The sequence below is a fragment of the Danio rerio genome, chromosome 4 (assembly GCF_049306965.1).
Source record: "Danio rerio strain Tuebingen ecotype United States chromosome 4, GRCz12tu, whole genome shotgun sequence".
NCBI classification, from domain to species: domain Eukaryota; kingdom Metazoa; phylum Chordata; class Actinopteri; order Cypriniformes; family Danionidae; genus Danio; species Danio rerio.
Genome location: NC_133179.1, coordinates 29,834,824 through 29,852,867, shown reverse-complemented (window position 1 = coordinate 29,852,867; position 18,044 = coordinate 29,834,824). Strand labels below are relative to the sequence as shown.

General features: G+C 33.6%; 1 protein-coding gene across 8 annotated transcripts in view; it reads left to right on the top strand.

Moving 5' to 3' along the window:
- Window positions 1–17,784, top strand: part of gramd4a (GRAM domain containing 4a) — a 116,114-nt gene extending 98,330 nt beyond the window's left edge. For 4 of the 8 annotated variants that reach the window (XM_021475444.3, XM_009300456.5, XM_009300458.5 and 1 more), the window contains 14 exons: window positions 1,670–1,695; window positions 2,013–2,104; window positions 2,512–2,603; window positions 3,025–3,073; window positions 3,172–3,243; window positions 4,146–4,189; window positions 5,946–6,055; window positions 8,064–8,218; window positions 8,432–8,449; window positions 12,100–12,244; window positions 12,394–12,487; window positions 14,898–14,988; window positions 15,956–16,024; window positions 16,911–17,784. In XM_021475444.3, the coding sequence (XP_021331119.1) occupies window positions 1,670–1,695; window positions 2,013–2,104; window positions 2,512–2,603; window positions 3,025–3,073; window positions 3,172–3,243; window positions 4,146–4,189; window positions 5,946–6,055; window positions 8,064–8,218; window positions 8,432–8,449; window positions 12,100–12,244; window positions 12,394–12,487; window positions 14,898–14,988; window positions 15,956–16,024; window positions 16,911–17,009 (1,156 nt within the window). In that variant the 3' untranslated portion in view covers window positions 17,010–17,784. The remainder of the gene's footprint in view (window positions 1–1,669; window positions 1,696–2,012; window positions 2,105–2,511; window positions 2,604–3,024; window positions 3,074–3,171; window positions 3,244–4,145; window positions 4,190–5,945; window positions 6,056–8,063; window positions 8,219–8,431; window positions 8,450–12,099; window positions 12,245–12,393; window positions 12,488–14,897; window positions 14,989–15,955; window positions 16,025–16,910) is intronic. The other 4 variants (XM_073947240.1, XM_009300457.5, XM_073947241.1 and 1 more) reach the window with 1 other exon arrangement.
- The last annotated feature ends 260 nt before the right edge of the window (window positions 17,785–18,044 follow it).

The window sequence follows — 18,044 nt, the reverse complement described above, 5'->3', positions numbered from 1 at the left end:
CGGTTTGATTTCAAGTGACTACCTTGATGTCAAAACCACATCAAATTGACATCTAACACTGCGTTCTAACTATACGCGACGTGACAAGATTCCAGCTACAAGCAATTTGGCTGTCTGCACCAAACGCAACGTGACACTTATTACTTGCTACAGTCATTTATTTAAATGCCAGCCACTGCACTCCCAATGAAATAGTAAGGGTTATAATCTAATTAATACATATTTAACATATTTAACATTATTAAAAGTAGGCTGAGTGACTGATGACTTATGTGACAGTTCTGACTTTCATTTTCACACCATTTGCCAATTTTTTTTCATTTTCAAGATCTGAGATAAACGATTTTATGCTGCTTATTGTAGTTTGCCTGTAAATATATTGTAAAATGGTGTTCAAACTCACATTGGTAGCATTTAACACTGAATAAAGCAGGTAGGGGTGTGTGATTTCGGCAAAATATCTAATTGTGGTTTTTGCGATTTGATTTAAATTCAAACTTCAAGCTGATTTTAACTTAATTCAAGCTTCAGCTCAATAATCTGTAAGCAGTGGCAACAATTCTGCGACAGCTCTTAAAATATACCTGGTTTTGTTTGGTGTCTGTGACTTTGAGTTTGAAACTAAAATATTCCTTTATTACAAATGCTGTTTTTCTTTAATATTAAATAGTTTATTAATGCTTTTGAACCAACAAGACGCCAACATCCCACTTGTCAACACTTTCTTGTCTGTTTTCTTTTTTTTTATTGTGGGTGTAGTTTTATTGTCAGTTGCGCAATTCTGATTGGGCAGAATGAAAGTGTGCTCAGTCAATTGGCTAGGTATAAAGCCCTAGTCAGATCACATGATTTCCTTGACGTAGGATGTTGTGGGGAGTCGTAAATGACAAATGTACATCTTGACACAAGATTCAATTGTTTCCTCTTGTGTAATGTTGCATAGTCAGAGTCACCATAGCAGAAAGCCTAGCATGTTTATTTTTTTGAAGCACTTCACCTTAAATCTTACTCGTTATTCTCGTTTACATATATACTTATATATTATATATTGCAGCCTCTTGAGATTAATTAATCACAATGTTTCAAATTGTGATTCGATTTCAATTAATCGCACAGCCCTAACCCGAGGGGATAATTGTCATATTAGTTTATGATGTTGCTTTGCAGAAACAGAACATTTCTAAAATAGAAATTCTGCACACCGCTATTCAAAATGGTTGTGGCAAAATCTTGATTTAATATAAAAATATAGCTTTGATCATGTGTTGTGACATCGCATTGCATTTAGTTAGGAAACAGTGTAAAATTAGTGTTGAAAACATGTCAAAAATGGGATCCTGTAATAATCGATTTTTGACGTTTTTTGACACAATTGTCAAGTCAGTTTCAATGCATTGTAGGCATACAAAAATTTAATTTGAGCTTTCAGGCTGATTAAAAATAAATAGTAAATTATAATTACTTTTGTGCCATTATTTTGTTGGTCAAAATGCCATCAGACTGTGGATGTCAAATAGACGTCAAGGTTTTGACAACAAATCGATTAGCATTTTTTGATGTATTTTGTTCCATGCTTGATGTCAATTTGATGTTTTGACATCAAGCTGCCTGCTAGGAAGAATATTCAAATAGCTCAGACTGACATTTGCTTATTTTATGTTTGTTTCAGATTAACCGAAAATATGCGACGGCTCAGTAAGTGCTTTTTTAATTAATAAAGTGGTTTTGTGGTCACACTTTATTTTGATGGTCCGTTTGCTGAATTTAAGTTGCATTGCAACTAATTCTCATTAGATTATCAGTAGACTGTTAGGTTGGGGTTAGGATCAGGTCTAGTGTAAGTTGACATGTACTTGCAAAGTTTCTTATAGTCAGTTAAACGTCTGTTTATAACAGTTTACTAATACTCAAATGGACCATCAAAATAAAGTGTTACCTGTTTGTTAATGTTAAAACATTAGTATAAATGTATGTTTTTTCTCAAGTTTTTCATGATTTTTTTTTTTTTCTAGAACGGGGTGCCAGACCAGTGACAAATTTCTTAAGGAATCTTTCCGCCTTATCTAACTGGCACTCAGTTTACACGTCAGCGATCGCCTTCATTGTGAGTGTCCATCAGTGTTCCATATTTACACATATTCATCTCCTTACTTATTGACACATATTGGTTATTTAAATTAATTATTTTGTAAGACTAGCACATAATAACACAATACAACTAAATTCACAATATACTTACAATTTATCTTTTTGAAATTGAATTACTTTCATTAAAATATCATAACTATAATAAATACCATAGCATTTTCTATTTTAGTTTTAATTAATATTTGGACTTAGTTTTGAAATGATTTATGTAATTAGCTTTTTTCATTTAAAAAAATAATATCATCAATGTTTATTTAGTTTAGTTTTTATTTATTATCAAGCTAATAATTTTAGGATTTACACTTATTGTGAGTCATTCAAATACTATTTTTTTGCGTAATTTGTGTTGTATTTTGTCTTCAGATTTACATGAATGCAGCATGGCATGGCTGGGCTATTCCTTTATTTCTGTTCTTAGCCATTTTGAGGTTGTCGTTGAATTACCTCATTGCCAAGTAAGTTTTTACTGTTTCATAAATATCTTTCATAAGATAATATTACATAAGTGAAATGTTGCCAAACCATTTTAGGAGTTAAATTTCACAAGTTAATTAGCTATAACTAATATAATTTAGGCTAATTTTATATATCGGCTGCATATTAGTTGCCTGTCACAAGAATTTATATTGATATTAATAATGTCAGCTTACAATCTATGCAATAACTGTAAATTATCACAAATTTAACACTTTAAATAAACCAGTGATGTTGTAGTGCATTTAGTACTAGTACTAGTAATGTAGTTTTTATTTTCTTAAGTATTTATACATTTTTTTTTAAATAAATGGCATCAATTTTGTTAATGTACATACTGCATAGAGATATTTAGATCGACATACAAATATAAACAAAAGCATTAAATGTATGTTTCTGTAGAGGATGGAGAATTCAGTGGAGTATTGTGCCTGAAGTTTCTGAACCTGTGGTAAGAATTGATTTCCCAGTGTAATGTTTGCTCATCAGTGGCATTTGGTTTAACATGATACATATATATCTTTCTTCTCTTTGTCGTCTGTTTCCCAGGAACCTCCAAAGGAAGACCTGACTGTGTCTGAAAAGTTTCAGCTAGTTCTAGATGTTGCGCAGAAAGCACAGGTAGGCTTTTGTAGGGCTTTTAATTCATTTTTAGTTTAGTAAAAATCTGTCACTTGCATTTACTTGCAGTCATGACAGTTGTGTTTAGAGTATGTTTTGATCTGAAACTAAAACAGGAATTTATTTGTTGATATAGGTGAGTTTGACCTAATGCTGAAAGACAAGTTCAGCAATTTAAACAAAGATGCAAATCAGTACGGTTTATATATATATATATATATATATATATATATATATATATATATATATATATATATATATATATATATATATATATATATATATATATATATATATATATATATATATATATATATATACAGGGCAAATGTTTAATTAAAGCTTGGAAATATGAAACAAATGTTAATAACATGTGTAAACACTTTAAAAACATGTTTTTGAACACCAAAAAGTAAACAATGGAGCGAATTATAAAACAATATACTTTTTTAGTTTGTCCAAAAGATATATATTATATGTGTTATATGTTATATTACACAGCTATAATTTAAATTATGAGATCATCTCTTAAATTGTAGATAACACTTTACAATAAGGTTGCATTAGTTAAGGTTAGCTTATTTACTAACATGAATAAACAATAAACAAAACAGTTATTACAGTATTTATTTTGTTAATGTTAGTTCATTTGTTCATTGTTAGTTCATGTTAACTCACAGTGCATGTACTAATGTTAACAAGCATGAATTTGGATTTTAATAATGCATAAATGTATGCTAAACTATGATTTAGAAATGCACTAACAAGTAGTGTTCATTATTAGCTTGTTAGCAAACACATTAACATTAATTAATGAAACTTTATTGTAAAGTGTGACGAAATCGTATGCTGCTTATTGCTCCGACTTATTCATTTATATATTTATTTTTTTATGATTGCAGAACCTTTTTGGTAAGATGGCAGATGTTTTGGAGAAAATCAAAAAGTAAGTAACTCTTTTACCTTTTCATGTTGAACTACAGGACTCTATAAAGACACATGGCGTAAAAAAGAAAAAAAAAATCTCTCTCTCTCTCTCTCTCTTTCTCTATATATACATATATATATATATATATATATATATATATATATATATATATATATATATATATATATATATATATATATATATATATATATATATATATATATATATATATATATATATATATATATATATATATATATATATGTTCTTTTTTCTATGCCATGTGTCTTTTTGGAGCATTTGTGTTTGCATTCAAAAAGTGTGCTTTCTCCCAAGAACAGACAAAGCTCAATTTTACCAGCAAACATAAAACCAGGTTGAAATAATATGAAAGAGAAATACTGAGCTGTGTTCAAGAGTATGAAGTTAAACAAACCCTGAGCAAATACAGACTGAGTGCTCACCTTCTGGAGGTCAGGAGAGACAGACAGAGATGGAGAGTAGAGACTGCACATCTCCGAGAATGGAGGAAACTGTGCAAACTCCCTACAACACTTTGACAATTACACCAAATAGGACGACATTGGAAAAATTGAACATTGTAATATTTTGTTATTCTGCGATATATTTTGTGATATGGATGCAATTTCAACAGATGACATGAATATCTCCATTTGGAAAGAATTGATCGTTTAAGATTGATTGGGATGATTTTGTAGGGGAGTGCATCTGCATAAAATCTAATAAACAAATTAAAAGCATAGATACAAAAAAGATAAGGTCACAGTGCTTTATCATTTTCCAAGTCTAACAATATTTATGTAGAGCAATTGAATTATAAACATAAAAATAATTCAACAAAATGCAAATAATATAACACAGACTTTACTTTGCAAATCCTGCAATGTGACTATTGCGAATAATTACTTAGCAATATCGATGCTGAAACCATATGGTGTGCAGCCCTAACACCAAATTTTACATCTATAACAAATACAGAAAAGTTGAGGCATATACTGGGAGAAAACTTCAGTCTGATATCAACAGCATATGTATCATATGTATCAAATATGTATCAGACTCAATAACACACAGAGTCAGCCAGTGGACAAAACTAGTAAGAAATATTATTACAAACCATCTGAATGAATGTCATACTATTTTATTATTTTCTCTTCTATTAACCTTTTTAATAATCATATTAGTCTTTCTCGTCTTATTTTGTGTATGTTTTTTTTCTAAATTCTAATTGTTTTTTTTTTTTTGTTAGTTTTTTTTTTTTTACAATTTTATTCATTGCTTATGTAATCTTCAATGCTTTGGCAATACTTGACAAGTCATGTCAAATAAAGCTCTTATGAATTAAATTGAATTAAAAGAGAAAAGATGTTTAGGTGCATTTGAAAGCAAACATTTTCACATAAAGCATGCTCTCTTGTGAGAAACTTGGCAAACAATTATTATTATTCTGTCAGCAAACATAAAACTGGTTATAGAATAGCATGGAATAAGAATAAAAATCATATATTAGTGCAACTATTTTGTCGATTATTTTGTCGACAATTTTCAATGGGCAAATATTTTGCATTTGCAAATGCAATCATGTGGATGGAAAAAGTGTTTGTGTGTAAACGAAGCATGAAATATATGCAGACCATGTACAGGTAAAAAAGTACACAGAACCCGAACAGAGGGAAACTAATCAATATTTCTCAGTGTCTGTGCATTACGTGTTAACACTGGATGTTTATGTCTGTGTGTTTGTGTTCCTCAGTTTGTTCATGTGGGTTCAGCCTGAGATCACTCAGAAGTTGTACGTTTCTCTGTGGGTGGCCTTCATCTCCTCCTGCGTTTTGCCCTACAAGCTAATGGGCTTCATGATTGGTGAGAACCATTACCCTTAAACCCACAAATGTTCTGTACATAAACACTTTGAGTGCATTCATAACATTCACAAACACTGCCATTGCAAGTGGGTTTTGTCTCTTGTGTAACAGCACTGAATATATAGTAAGTAGTGACTATAGAAAAAAAAAAACTTACTCTGCATAGGGGTTTGCCTAACTGTACACTGTATGAATCGCAACCATGCATTGGGTTGATTATATGTGTCTACTGAGTCATTTTAGCACGCTATTCCTTCCCGTTTTGACTTGATTATAGTGAAACTGCTCTAATAGTAGGCGTTGTTTAAATAAGTGTTCAGTTAAATAACTGTTTTTGCTTAGATTATGTCTTTGGTTTGTGTCTATCTACTCCAGTGTTTGCTCTTGACCTACCATTTCAGCTGTGCTGGTCCGATTCCGAACTTTATGTTGACTTATCTGACGTATGAACACAACAAAAGAGCTCAAAACAGGACTTGAGATTACAGAATTCCAAAAGAAACACTCCACTTTTCTTTTTTTCTTTTCTTTCTTTTTTTTTTTTTGTTTGGAAATAAGCTCCTCAAGAGTAAAATATTTGAGTTTTACCATTTTTGGTAACACTTTATTTTGATAGTCCCTATTGCACATAATGTTGACAACTACATGCCAATTACTTCTCATTTGATTATAAGTAGACTGTCTGCTTAATATCTGTTGATATTGCTCCTTCAACAGACATTCAACTGACTAGTGTACAACACTAACCCTAACCCCAGCCTAACAGTCACCTTATATTTTAATAGTTGGCATGTAGATGCATTGTAACTTATATTCAACAAAATGTGTTAAAGGGAGCATCAAAATAAAGTGATACATCATTTTTGAATCCAATCAGGTCTGACAGAAGCATTTTTAGCTTAGCTTAGCTTAGCTTAGCTTAACGTAAATTACTGAATCAGGTTAGACCATTAGCATCTCGGTCAAAAAAAAAAAAAAAAAGATTTTCAATTATTTTCCTATTTAAAGTATAATCAAGTAACTTTGCTGCCATTGCAGCCTTGGTACAGCAAAAAGTTCCTTGATTATTAAGCAGGTCTTACAGTATTTCTCTGATGTATCAGGGTATTTACCATAGACTGTAAAGGATATGGACGTAGTATCCGTGACATCACCCATAGGTTTCTGAAGAGCGCAAATAAAGCTACAAGTAGGCATGGCCAACCATCGCCATTTTGTTTGTGAGTCATTACACCGGTCGGGGGTAACCAAACAAGGACAAAGTGGTAGAGTGTCAGTAAAGCTACAGACAAAGAGAAACTCTTGATACTTCCTTACTTGTGACTTGTTTGTGTTCTGACCACATACTTGGTTGTGTACTATACCAATAAAGTGTTTAGTCTTTTAAAAACACTGTTTTAATACATTGAGCCACTAAGCATTGTTTTATGTAATTTTATGACGCTGAACAATATATCGTTTGAGCATCGATATCACAATGCGTGTATCCTCAATATTCACATCGCAGGATTAGATTATTTACCACAAATAAAAATATAAATACATTATTTTTATATTATTGTATGAAATTATTTATACAATGTATCCCTACAAGCATAGGATGTCAACATGATATCATATTGACATTGTACCCCAACGTACAATCAGATTGACGTCAGAACTCATCGTCATGTTGACGTCAATGTCCAATGTCCAACCTAAAATCAACCAAATATCAACACAATTTGACGTTGTTATTGAATGTCAAAATAATGTTGTCCTTAGACATAGAATTGACATTGAATTTTATATATATATATATATATATATATATATATATATAAATATATAATCAGCAGGCACACACATCATAAGATATATTTATTTATTTATCCCAGCAAGATTTTTCCAATAACATGTCTTAATTAAATTAAATATAATGAAATAAAAAAAAAAGATTTGTGCTGAAATTCATCAGGCTAAACTTACCAATTTTCTTGGTGTGATGTGTGCTGTTTCTCTTTTAGGGCTTTACGCTGGCATCAAATTCTTCATTATAGATTTCCTGTTTAAGAGCTGCCCGAAACTGCGGGACAAATACGACACACCGTACATCATGTGGAACAACCTGCCCACCGACCCGCAGCTGAAAGAACGCAGCAATGCCACTGTGTCACGACGGGTAAGAGGAAAAGCTCAATGCCACGCTCTAACACCAGCCTCCTGGGTGATTTCACACTTTAAATGTCATAACCGTTTGAAAGATTTGTTTGGAAGCGTCGGGCTCTGTATAAATCTGTGTGTATGAGAGTGATTGGTGTTGCCTCGTAGGGTAAACATCAGTGTGTGTCACTGACATGACGGTCACACATAATCTGTTGTGTTTCTCTCTCAGCTGTCTGGGTGTGAGAAGGTAGGGATTGTGCTGTGTTTTTTACCAGCCCAGCACCTGTGTGTGTATGTGTGTGTGATCAGACCAGCTGACCTTAATTTTTTTTTACCTGTATGTGTGTGTGTGTGTGTGTGTGTGTTTGGATTTAGATGCACCTTGTGATATGAATTTCGTTTGTGTTTAAATGGATTAAAATGCACACATCGGTCCAATGGCCAATTAGTTTCTTTCCATGTTGTATGTCACCACAAGATTGCAAATGAAATATTTTATGTGACACTGGATCACAAAACCAGCCATAATGAAAATAAATTAAGTCAATTAAATAGGCTTTCCATTAACCCTTGTGTTGTTAGTGTTAGATCACACTCCCTATGCCAGATAAGTAAGATCTAGCCCTGGATGCAAGATCCTGTCAGTAAATGTCTCTCTGTGTAACCAGAGAATAAGCCATGAAAGCCACCCAATCCCCAAACCTGTTAACCAGTATTCGACTGAATTAACAATCTCCTATTAATATAGGACTTGACTGAGAAAGCCATGAGGAGCAGAAGAAGCATGAGACAAATTAATTAAGATTCTTCATTAGGATAAGGAGCATAGAATCACCAAGAGGCGACACGATTTGTGAAACAGCCACTAGATGGCGAGGTGGCCATTTTGGAATGAAAATTCCAATAGAACAACAGAACATTATAAGTCTGTAAAATAAACCATTAAAAGTCCTGATGATTGTGCTAGTAAGTGTTGTATTGTCATCTTTCAGGTTGCATCTCAGCCTTAATAAGCTTTTTAAATAAATAAATGAAAAACAAAGCAGCTGCTTGCCATCGTGACAGCAATAAGATCCAATGGACAGCCGATCGCTTTCACTCCAAAATGGTGGAATCCAGGGCTGTTGCTGGGCGCTGCTGTTGCAATGGAACGTTCTATCGAGTGTCACCTCTTGGTGATTCTATGGTCTTTGATTAGGATCAGATAATATTTGGCTGAAATTCTACAATTTGAATATCTGAAATCTGAGGGTTAAAAAATATATATAGAAAAATCTCATTCGAAGTATTAAAATTAAGTTCTTAGCAATGCAGATTACTAATCAAACATTTTGTTTTTAGATTTTTTTTCTGTACTGTTATGTACTAAATATATTCATGGAAGATGATCATTTTCTTTCGTATAAGAAAAATCTATGATTTTTAACATGTTTTTGAGTTATTTTAATAATACACGATGCAAGACGACTGTTTTTGTGAACCATGGCCTAAATATCAATACAAAATATTAAATAGTATATTTAAAATTATATATGAACAGTTTTTAAGTTAACTAACGTTACTAACAGTCCCATTACATTATGTTATGCATATTTCTTATAGAAAATTCTCACTATAATAATATAAACGTATTATTTTTGTTGTAATGCAGACAAGATTCGCAATGCTGTAATAAAATAATTGTAATAAAATGAAAAATCACTCTATAATGAATGCAAACAACTGTATAACCATAATGTGGAAAATTAAATGAAATTATTATATATGTGTAATATGACAATATAAAATGGAGTTTATTGAAACTTTATATATGGGCAGTTACTTTATGATGTACTGGGATAATTTTACAGTTCAAAATAATGTTATGTTCTCCATTTACAGTAATACAATAAAAAAATAGAATTTTTGCATTGTTGCAATGTAATGTGTATGAGGAGTGAGCTTTAAAATAAAAATAAATAGAATTTTCTTTGTAGTTATGTGGTGAAATATCAGATGGACATTTCTTGATTGATTTAATGTTGTTCACCTCTTCATTTACACTTCTGGCCTCAAAATATATTATTATTATTATACTGCTTATGAAAATGAATGTAATGTATGCAAATAATGTGCCATTTTAAATCCATTTTCACAGACTACTGTATGTGATGGGTATGTGCATAGTGCCATTCAAGACAAAAAAATGATTGCTTTGCTCCAAAAAAAGTAGTTTCATTGCTATGTAGTATCTTTGCAATTTTAGTATAGTTTTTATTGCTAGTTTTCATTTTAGCGGGTGAAGGTTTAGTATTTTTGTTGTGTGTTTTTGCCATTTTAATGGTTATTTGTGTCTAACTAAATGAAAATGAGAAACGTCTTCTCAGCTGAAATAAAAATGATTTACTTCCAAGAGGGCACCTTGATGTCAAAACGACATCAAAAGCACGTCTAAAATGCAAACGGCTTTGATGTCAATTGACTACCTTAATATCAAAATGACATCGAATTGACATCAAACAATGGCATAAAAAATTGATTATTGCCATGTAACATTAGGATCAAAAATCACTATACAATATCAATTACAGGCAGACCTGTAATCGATTTTTGACATCTTTTTTTGAAGCAAATGTTAGATGTCAATTTGATGTCATTTTGACATCAAAGTATATTACATACTTTGTAGAAATACAAAATAAATTTTATAATATAGTTAATTTGTAATTTATAAAGAAATATATAACATTTTCTTAAAATATAATACTTTTTGTGTCATTTTGGTGGTCAAAAGACCATCAATGTGTGGGTGTCAAATAGACATCAAAGTTTTGACATCAAAACAGTTTGCATTTGTGACATGTTTTTTAACGTAATGCTTGATGTCAATTTGATGTCGTTTTGGTTTCACATTATTTTTAAACTCTTTTTAGTTTAATATAATTCTGGGTTCCTTAAATGTTTTGAAATAAGGTAGAATTACAAGTATAAATCATAGATTTACTGCTTTTGCAACACTGAAAATGTTTTTGGCTGTTGGTTTGTGACAGCATACAGTATATGAACTCAATGGCGGTTGCTGACATCAACATTTTCCTTCTCTCAAAAACATCATCACACTGACAAATATATCAAAATATACCCAACTTACCCACTTGAATGCAAAAAAAACATACTAAAAACTAACTATTTCATGTATTTAAAGAGCTGCTTTGAGCCTAAAGTCAACAGGAAATCAAAATGAGTCCTATTTACTTTACTAATATTTGTGAGAGATCCATTAGCACATTTTCTCCTTTTTTTATTTCGTCAACGATGATAATGACAATAAATGTTTGTTGCCTATAAGCAGACACATATAGGTTGAAACAGAAACTTGTCAGGTCTAATTGGCTGAATATAATGAATGTGCATGCCATGATCTGCTCATCTAATGAATGAACATCGCATTTTGTTGACGAAAAAGAGGAGACTAAAATGAAGCCATAGAGATAAATACTAACCAGCATTAATAATTATTAGAATCTGCACGCATTCAGTCAGGTTACTGGCGCAGCAGGCCTGTCATGTTTCTGTTTGTATCAAGCCATTTTCATTGATGAAATAACATTTCTTTAATATATAAAAACAACAAAATTTTTAATAAACAACATGCTAAAAAAAACATTTAAACTAGCCTACTGAATGACTTGTCCAAAAAATTAAATAAATAAATAAAATACATAAAAATGTTTTCTTTCTTTCTTTAGTTATCTAATAAAGATCATGAATGTTCTGTTTCACCAAGAAGCAACACATTATGAAAGTAAAATGGCGATGTTGTTTTTTTGTTGACTTTATTGTTATGCCTGGCAGTGAATGCAAATGGCTACTTTGAGTTGTTGTAGGAATGAAATGCCCCCTTTATTTTATGTTCAGGTTCAGCCTGTAGTATCGCGGAGTAGTTTAGCCACTATCCCACCCGGAGTGACCCGAGAAGAAGAGAGTGGTCGTTCACACAACCCAAAGAAAGGAGTGTTTCATGAGGTCTTCAACCTACCTGAAATTGAGAGACCTCTGCCCAGTAAGTACCCTCTGTCACTTTGTTCTTATTCATTTTTGCATCCCAAATAAGCACTTGAACGCTAAATAGGAGGAAGATGAGACAAACTTAAGTTAGACACACTTATGGTTACAGGTTGATTACAAGCAAATTATAATTTTGTCTTTCAGTATGTGAGAATGGATGGAGATGCTGTCTGATAAACAGAGACAGGAAGATGCCCACTGACTACATCCGCAACGGGATGCTCTACGTCACTGAGAAGTAAGAAACATCTGCTTTTATCCCTGACAAATCTACTGAGATTGAAGTTGTCTTGCATATTCAGAATTATTTTATGGCAGAATTTTACATCATAACAATTTAAAAGGCTCAACAGATCAAAGTTAGAGAACAATTTCTAAACATTAGTTTTTTCTTTAAAGGTGCAGTAGGTGATCTGCCAAAATGCTAACCGCTTAGCATATTACCTTTGGACGGCGAGGAGGGACTGCGATTAAAAGCCACACCCCCTGAAATTGCGAGCGCGCTCCGCATCACAACAGCAGACAGACAACCCACTAGTTCAGGTCATTCGCCAGTTAGTTAGTGCCAGCGCTGTGCAGGAATTACATGTATTACTTTGCCACACTTACATGATATTTATTTCAGAGCGAATATTCAGAGTAGCATGGTAAACAGTATAGGGAGGCTGTCATTGTTCAAAAATGACCCAATGTGAATATAAAAGCAACTTCAGCTCAATAAAGCAGGCTAGGTGGAATAGCGCTATTTACTGATGCTTTGTTGTTAAACTAAATTTAAATCTACATTATAGATGCTGTTAAAGGACCTTATGAAACTGAAAATAATCACATCAATCTTTCACCGGGAGATTTCAGTGGCTGAACATCATGTCTGTGCATAGAAGTCCTTCATAACAGAACACGCCTAGCTAACACAAGCATAACATAAGCTTAGCCTGACTAAAATAGTTTAAAAACAGAACATTACCTGTCTAACATACTTCATGAGTAATACTTCAGCCATGGTGTCGTCCTTCCTCCAGCGTGCTAAAGTAACTCCAATATTGATTCAGGTTTTTAAAAGTTTCAATTCAGCATTTAATTTCTCCCGGTCCGTCTCGTGACCGCGCTGCCACTTTAAGGGCAAATTATACTCGCGCCTGGCTTTACAGTAATCGACCCGAGCTCAGCTGTCCTTCGGCGCCTCCGGCTCCGACTCGGCATCGGCGAGCGGCCCGCAGCTCGCTTGCGCGCATGTGTTTGTGATGCAGACAGGCACGCGCTAATGGCGGATCTGCGTAAACAGATGTCTGACCTGCTTATCAGAATTAAGGGAGATGACGGTCTGACTCTATTTAATTGGATGAACATTTTTTAGTTTTATGCTTTACCCAGAATATAAAAATACAAATAAACACATTCCGATTATTTACTGTAATCATTACTATTGGACTGTGAAGAGACTTTCAACCAGCACAACAAAAAATGTTTCTGAAGACCATCACCTACTGCACCTTTAACAGAACACTTAGAGGTTTGGTTGTGGCTAAAAGCACACAAAGGCAAATCAACAATAGACCTTTATTTTGTGCTAAACAAACAAAAAGCATAAGATCCTCAGACATAACTTTTTAGCCATATATTTCCCCTGAGGTTTTCAATCAGGTTTACATCAGGACTCTGGTCAGCCATTTCATTAATTTAATGTTTTCTGCTACATGGAAATGCTTTACTCATTTTGCTGGGTTTAGGGCATGACAGTTGTTGGCTGATTGCAAAAAAATAAATAGTAAAATAGTTGATGATGGAGTTTCAGATAAACATATTGCCACAGGCATATCACCCTGCAGCCCAAGACCAGTTACTCATTGAAGCTAAGCTGAGCCTGGTCAGTACCTGGATTGAAGACCACATGGCAAAAAAAATAGGTTGCTGCTGGAAGTGGTGTTAGAGAGGCCAGCAGGGGGCGCTCAACCTGTGGTCTGTGTTAGTCCGAATGCACCAGTAAAAGTTAAGGGGACACGACACTGTCTGTGCGCGCTGTCTTTTGGAGGAGACGTTAGACGAGGTCCTGACTCTCTGTGGTCATTAAAAATTCCATGGCATTTCTCGTAAAGAGAAGGGGTGTAACCCTGGTGTCCTGGCCAAAGTCCCACAATCTGCCCTTATGATCATGGCCTCCCAATCATCCTCATCCACTGAATTGGCTCTATCTCTGTCTCTTCACTCCACCTATAGCTGGTGTGTGATGAGCGCACTGGCGCCGTTGTCCTGTGGCTGCTGTTTCATCCTCCAAGTGGATGCTGCACACTGGTTATGGTGTGGAGAGATTCCCCTTATGATTGTAAACCGCTTTGAGTGTATGGCCATACACAATAAATGCGCTATATAAATACACATCACATTACATTACATTTGCATTTACTCTGTGTCATGTAGCTCTAAAAGAAAACCATGACATGACCATGAAATGAGAACCAAACCATGACACTCTTCCTCCACCATCACTGTGCTTACTCGGTTTAACAATAAACACATTATCACCCATTGAACCCGAATATAAATACTTGTGTCATCCCCATACTACATGTTTTCTCTGTCAACAAAACAGACACTCTCCACCATACATTACTACAATATATAATAATCATTGGTTTTCCCTCTATCAGCTACCTGTGTTTTGAGAGCTCCAGCTCAAGATCGGGGTCTTCAAAGAAGAACAAAGTCATTAAACTGGTGGACATCACAGATATCCAGAAGGTATGTGCCAAATAGTGTTTTGTTTGTTTTAAACTTAAGTTTAATTTATGTTTTGTTTTAACTTAAATTACATAATTTTAAAATATTGTTAAAATACTGTTAATTTAAAATCAAGGCTTGGGCAAGATATGCTTAGTCACTCCCCTCAAACTGTTATTTTGCAACAAGTACATTTTGTTTAGCAGCTATACAAAAAGGTGCACATTATTACATTATATATATTATACAATACATAAACATAGTTAGCCTGCAGTTATACAACATAAAGTGTACTTTTCAAAAATAAATTATTTAATGTGCCTTCTCCTGGGGCAGCATGTATATTGTAACAAGCAAAGAGACTAAAACTGATCCTTGAGGAGCTCCATACTTCTCTAGCCTGACATTTGACAGTTGTTCATTTACATTTGCAAACTGGTAATGGTCATATAGATATGACTTACATAGGAATGAAAGACGAGAGTAGGACTGCAAAAATAAAACCCTGCCTCTTAGTCAATATTTCATTTCAGTTGGAATTATATACTGCAATAAAAGTCTGCAGCAACTTTAAACAATTTTGATATCTTCCAACCAGACAGATATTGTACATAATTTCTAAAGCTGTAATGTGTCCATCATAAACTATTCACCTTTCTGTAAAATCAATCAACTTAAACTGCCCAAAATGTAAAGAATGAGAATTGACTTTAATTAACTAGCACTGACTCATGCAGACTGATATTTGGGACAACATTTGTGTCAAATATTGTCCAAACACAGAATTGTTGCCACAATTAACTCAGTTCTTTTAGTGTTTTATCCATGAGGACAAAAGTGTTGTTGTCAATCTTTTTTGGTCGATGTACATGTCATTAAGACAATCATTTCTAAGTGTAAGTTTGTAGTTCTTGGAAACAAAAGCAACAGAGTGGACTAAAAGGGGTTACAAAGTAATAACACATGTTTGTTTGTTTTTCCCCCACAGTACAAAGTTTTATCAGTTCTGCCAGGGTCTGGAATGGGCATCTCTATTGCCACCCCATCAACACAAAAGGTACTTTAATCAAGTCAATTTGTGTAGTCCTTTTCACAATGCTTTATACACATTTTAAAGCAGATTTAAAGTCCAATTGTAATCTCGATTTATTTTCAATTAATCATACAGACCTTGCGTCACCTATTGGTAGTTCTAGTGTATATTTTTGTTTATTTAGAAAAATGTAACATTAACTATTCTTTTAGAAAAAAAAATACATTAAGTTTGTTCACACGTGCCTGTCAATCATCTTCACTAAGTATATTTATTTGACATGCACCAAATTTTCAGCTGAAAACTTGGACTGACTTTCACACCAGATGTGGAAAGCACTGCGCTATGAACCCCATTCATTTCATTGCGCCCTGCAAAAGCTGATTTGTTGGTGTGTTGACCAAAGCAACAGAGTGGTCTAAGTTCAAAATAGGATGAACTGATAGACCATTTAGTATACATGTTCCTACTGCTTGTAATAACGATACTGGGGTGTCAAAGCAACACTGGTAAAATGACACCTCTCCAATCATTAGCTATCAATAAAAAATGTTTTTTTATTGCTTTGTGTTTTTTTAAAATCAGTAAAATCTAATTAATTGAATATAATTTAAAAAGTCTTACAAAAATGTATTATTTAATAAAATAAATAATTTTTTGAGCATTTTTCAGTTTTGGTTATCAGCTAAGTGCATCCGCCCAGAATTTTCATTTCGATGCATCCCTAGAATTAATGCAGATAATAGATTTTTAGTTTTAAGCCCTGTTTGTAAGCTATTTTGGTGACTTTTATTTTGGTAACCTTACCTTTAATTAAAAATAAAAGAAGAAGAAATGTAGAAATCACACTTTTGTTTTGTTTTAATTATTAATTTAGCAAAGTGTGATACAATATTTTATCTCCTCGCAGCCACTGGTGTTTGGTGCCATGATCCATAGAGACGAGGCCTTCGAGACTATCTTTACCCAATACATGAAGATCATGACCACAACCAACCCTGAGACGTAACTCCCGCTGTCGCCTTCAGGAGGATTTATGGTAGAACAGAACAGATCCAGCATCTGCTTAACTTTAACAGATCATAATCTGGATGATTGTCTGCATCTAATGTGATTAGCTGAAGATTCAGCGAGCTGACATTCCAGCAAGAGTTCTGCATCTCAAAAGAAGACACTTTTTTCCCGACTGAAGGGGTGCGAGTGGCTTTTCATCTTGCAACTGTGAACTGGCTTTTAAGGATGAGCACTGCTCAGTGTACAGATTTGTGTTTTGTACTCATCTCTCAGTGGTTATGTCATGGAAGATGAGGGAGGGGGGGTTTGTTAAGGAACGTCTCTAACGTTTCAAACACTGCAAGAAATAACTTTCTTAATCAGTATTTTGGTTTAACACCAGACATTTTGCAGCATAAGTCAATTTAAGATATGGCTGTCTTTCAAGTCTTACACAAGTATTCTCCTTGAGGCATTTCCAAAATACTGATTAATGTGAAATGTTCTGCAGTAATAGCATTGTAAGGTGTGCTCACGGTTACAGTGTTTTGCAGCAACAAATCAACAGAACTTCATTTATTTGAATGAGAGTTGGCCATTTGAGGCGCCATAAAGTTGGTTGATAGGCCTTGTGCACTACATTCAATCTTTTTCACATACACTGCAGCTTTCGCATCAGTAGTGCTTGTGTTTAGTTGGAGGTTTTTATTCGGTGATTCAAGTTACATACAGCGGTCAAAGAATTGCCAGAATTTGCCAAATTTTATTGACAATGAATGACTTTTAATAATTGCTTTGTCATTGCAAATCATGATAAACAGGCCTTTTGTTTTTATTTGAACGTTTGTTTACATTATTGCTGTGTGCACAACACACAGAGAAGTCACTTAATCTCACCTCTCAGCAAAGTGTGCTTTATCTGTTAATGCGCAAGTTGTTCCCAAACTTAGCATTGGGGAAAAAGTAGTTTTAAACGATTCGAAATGCCTTTTTTTAAACAAAAAAAAACTAATGTTGTAGCAGTCAGCAAAATCATTACTAATGTATTCAC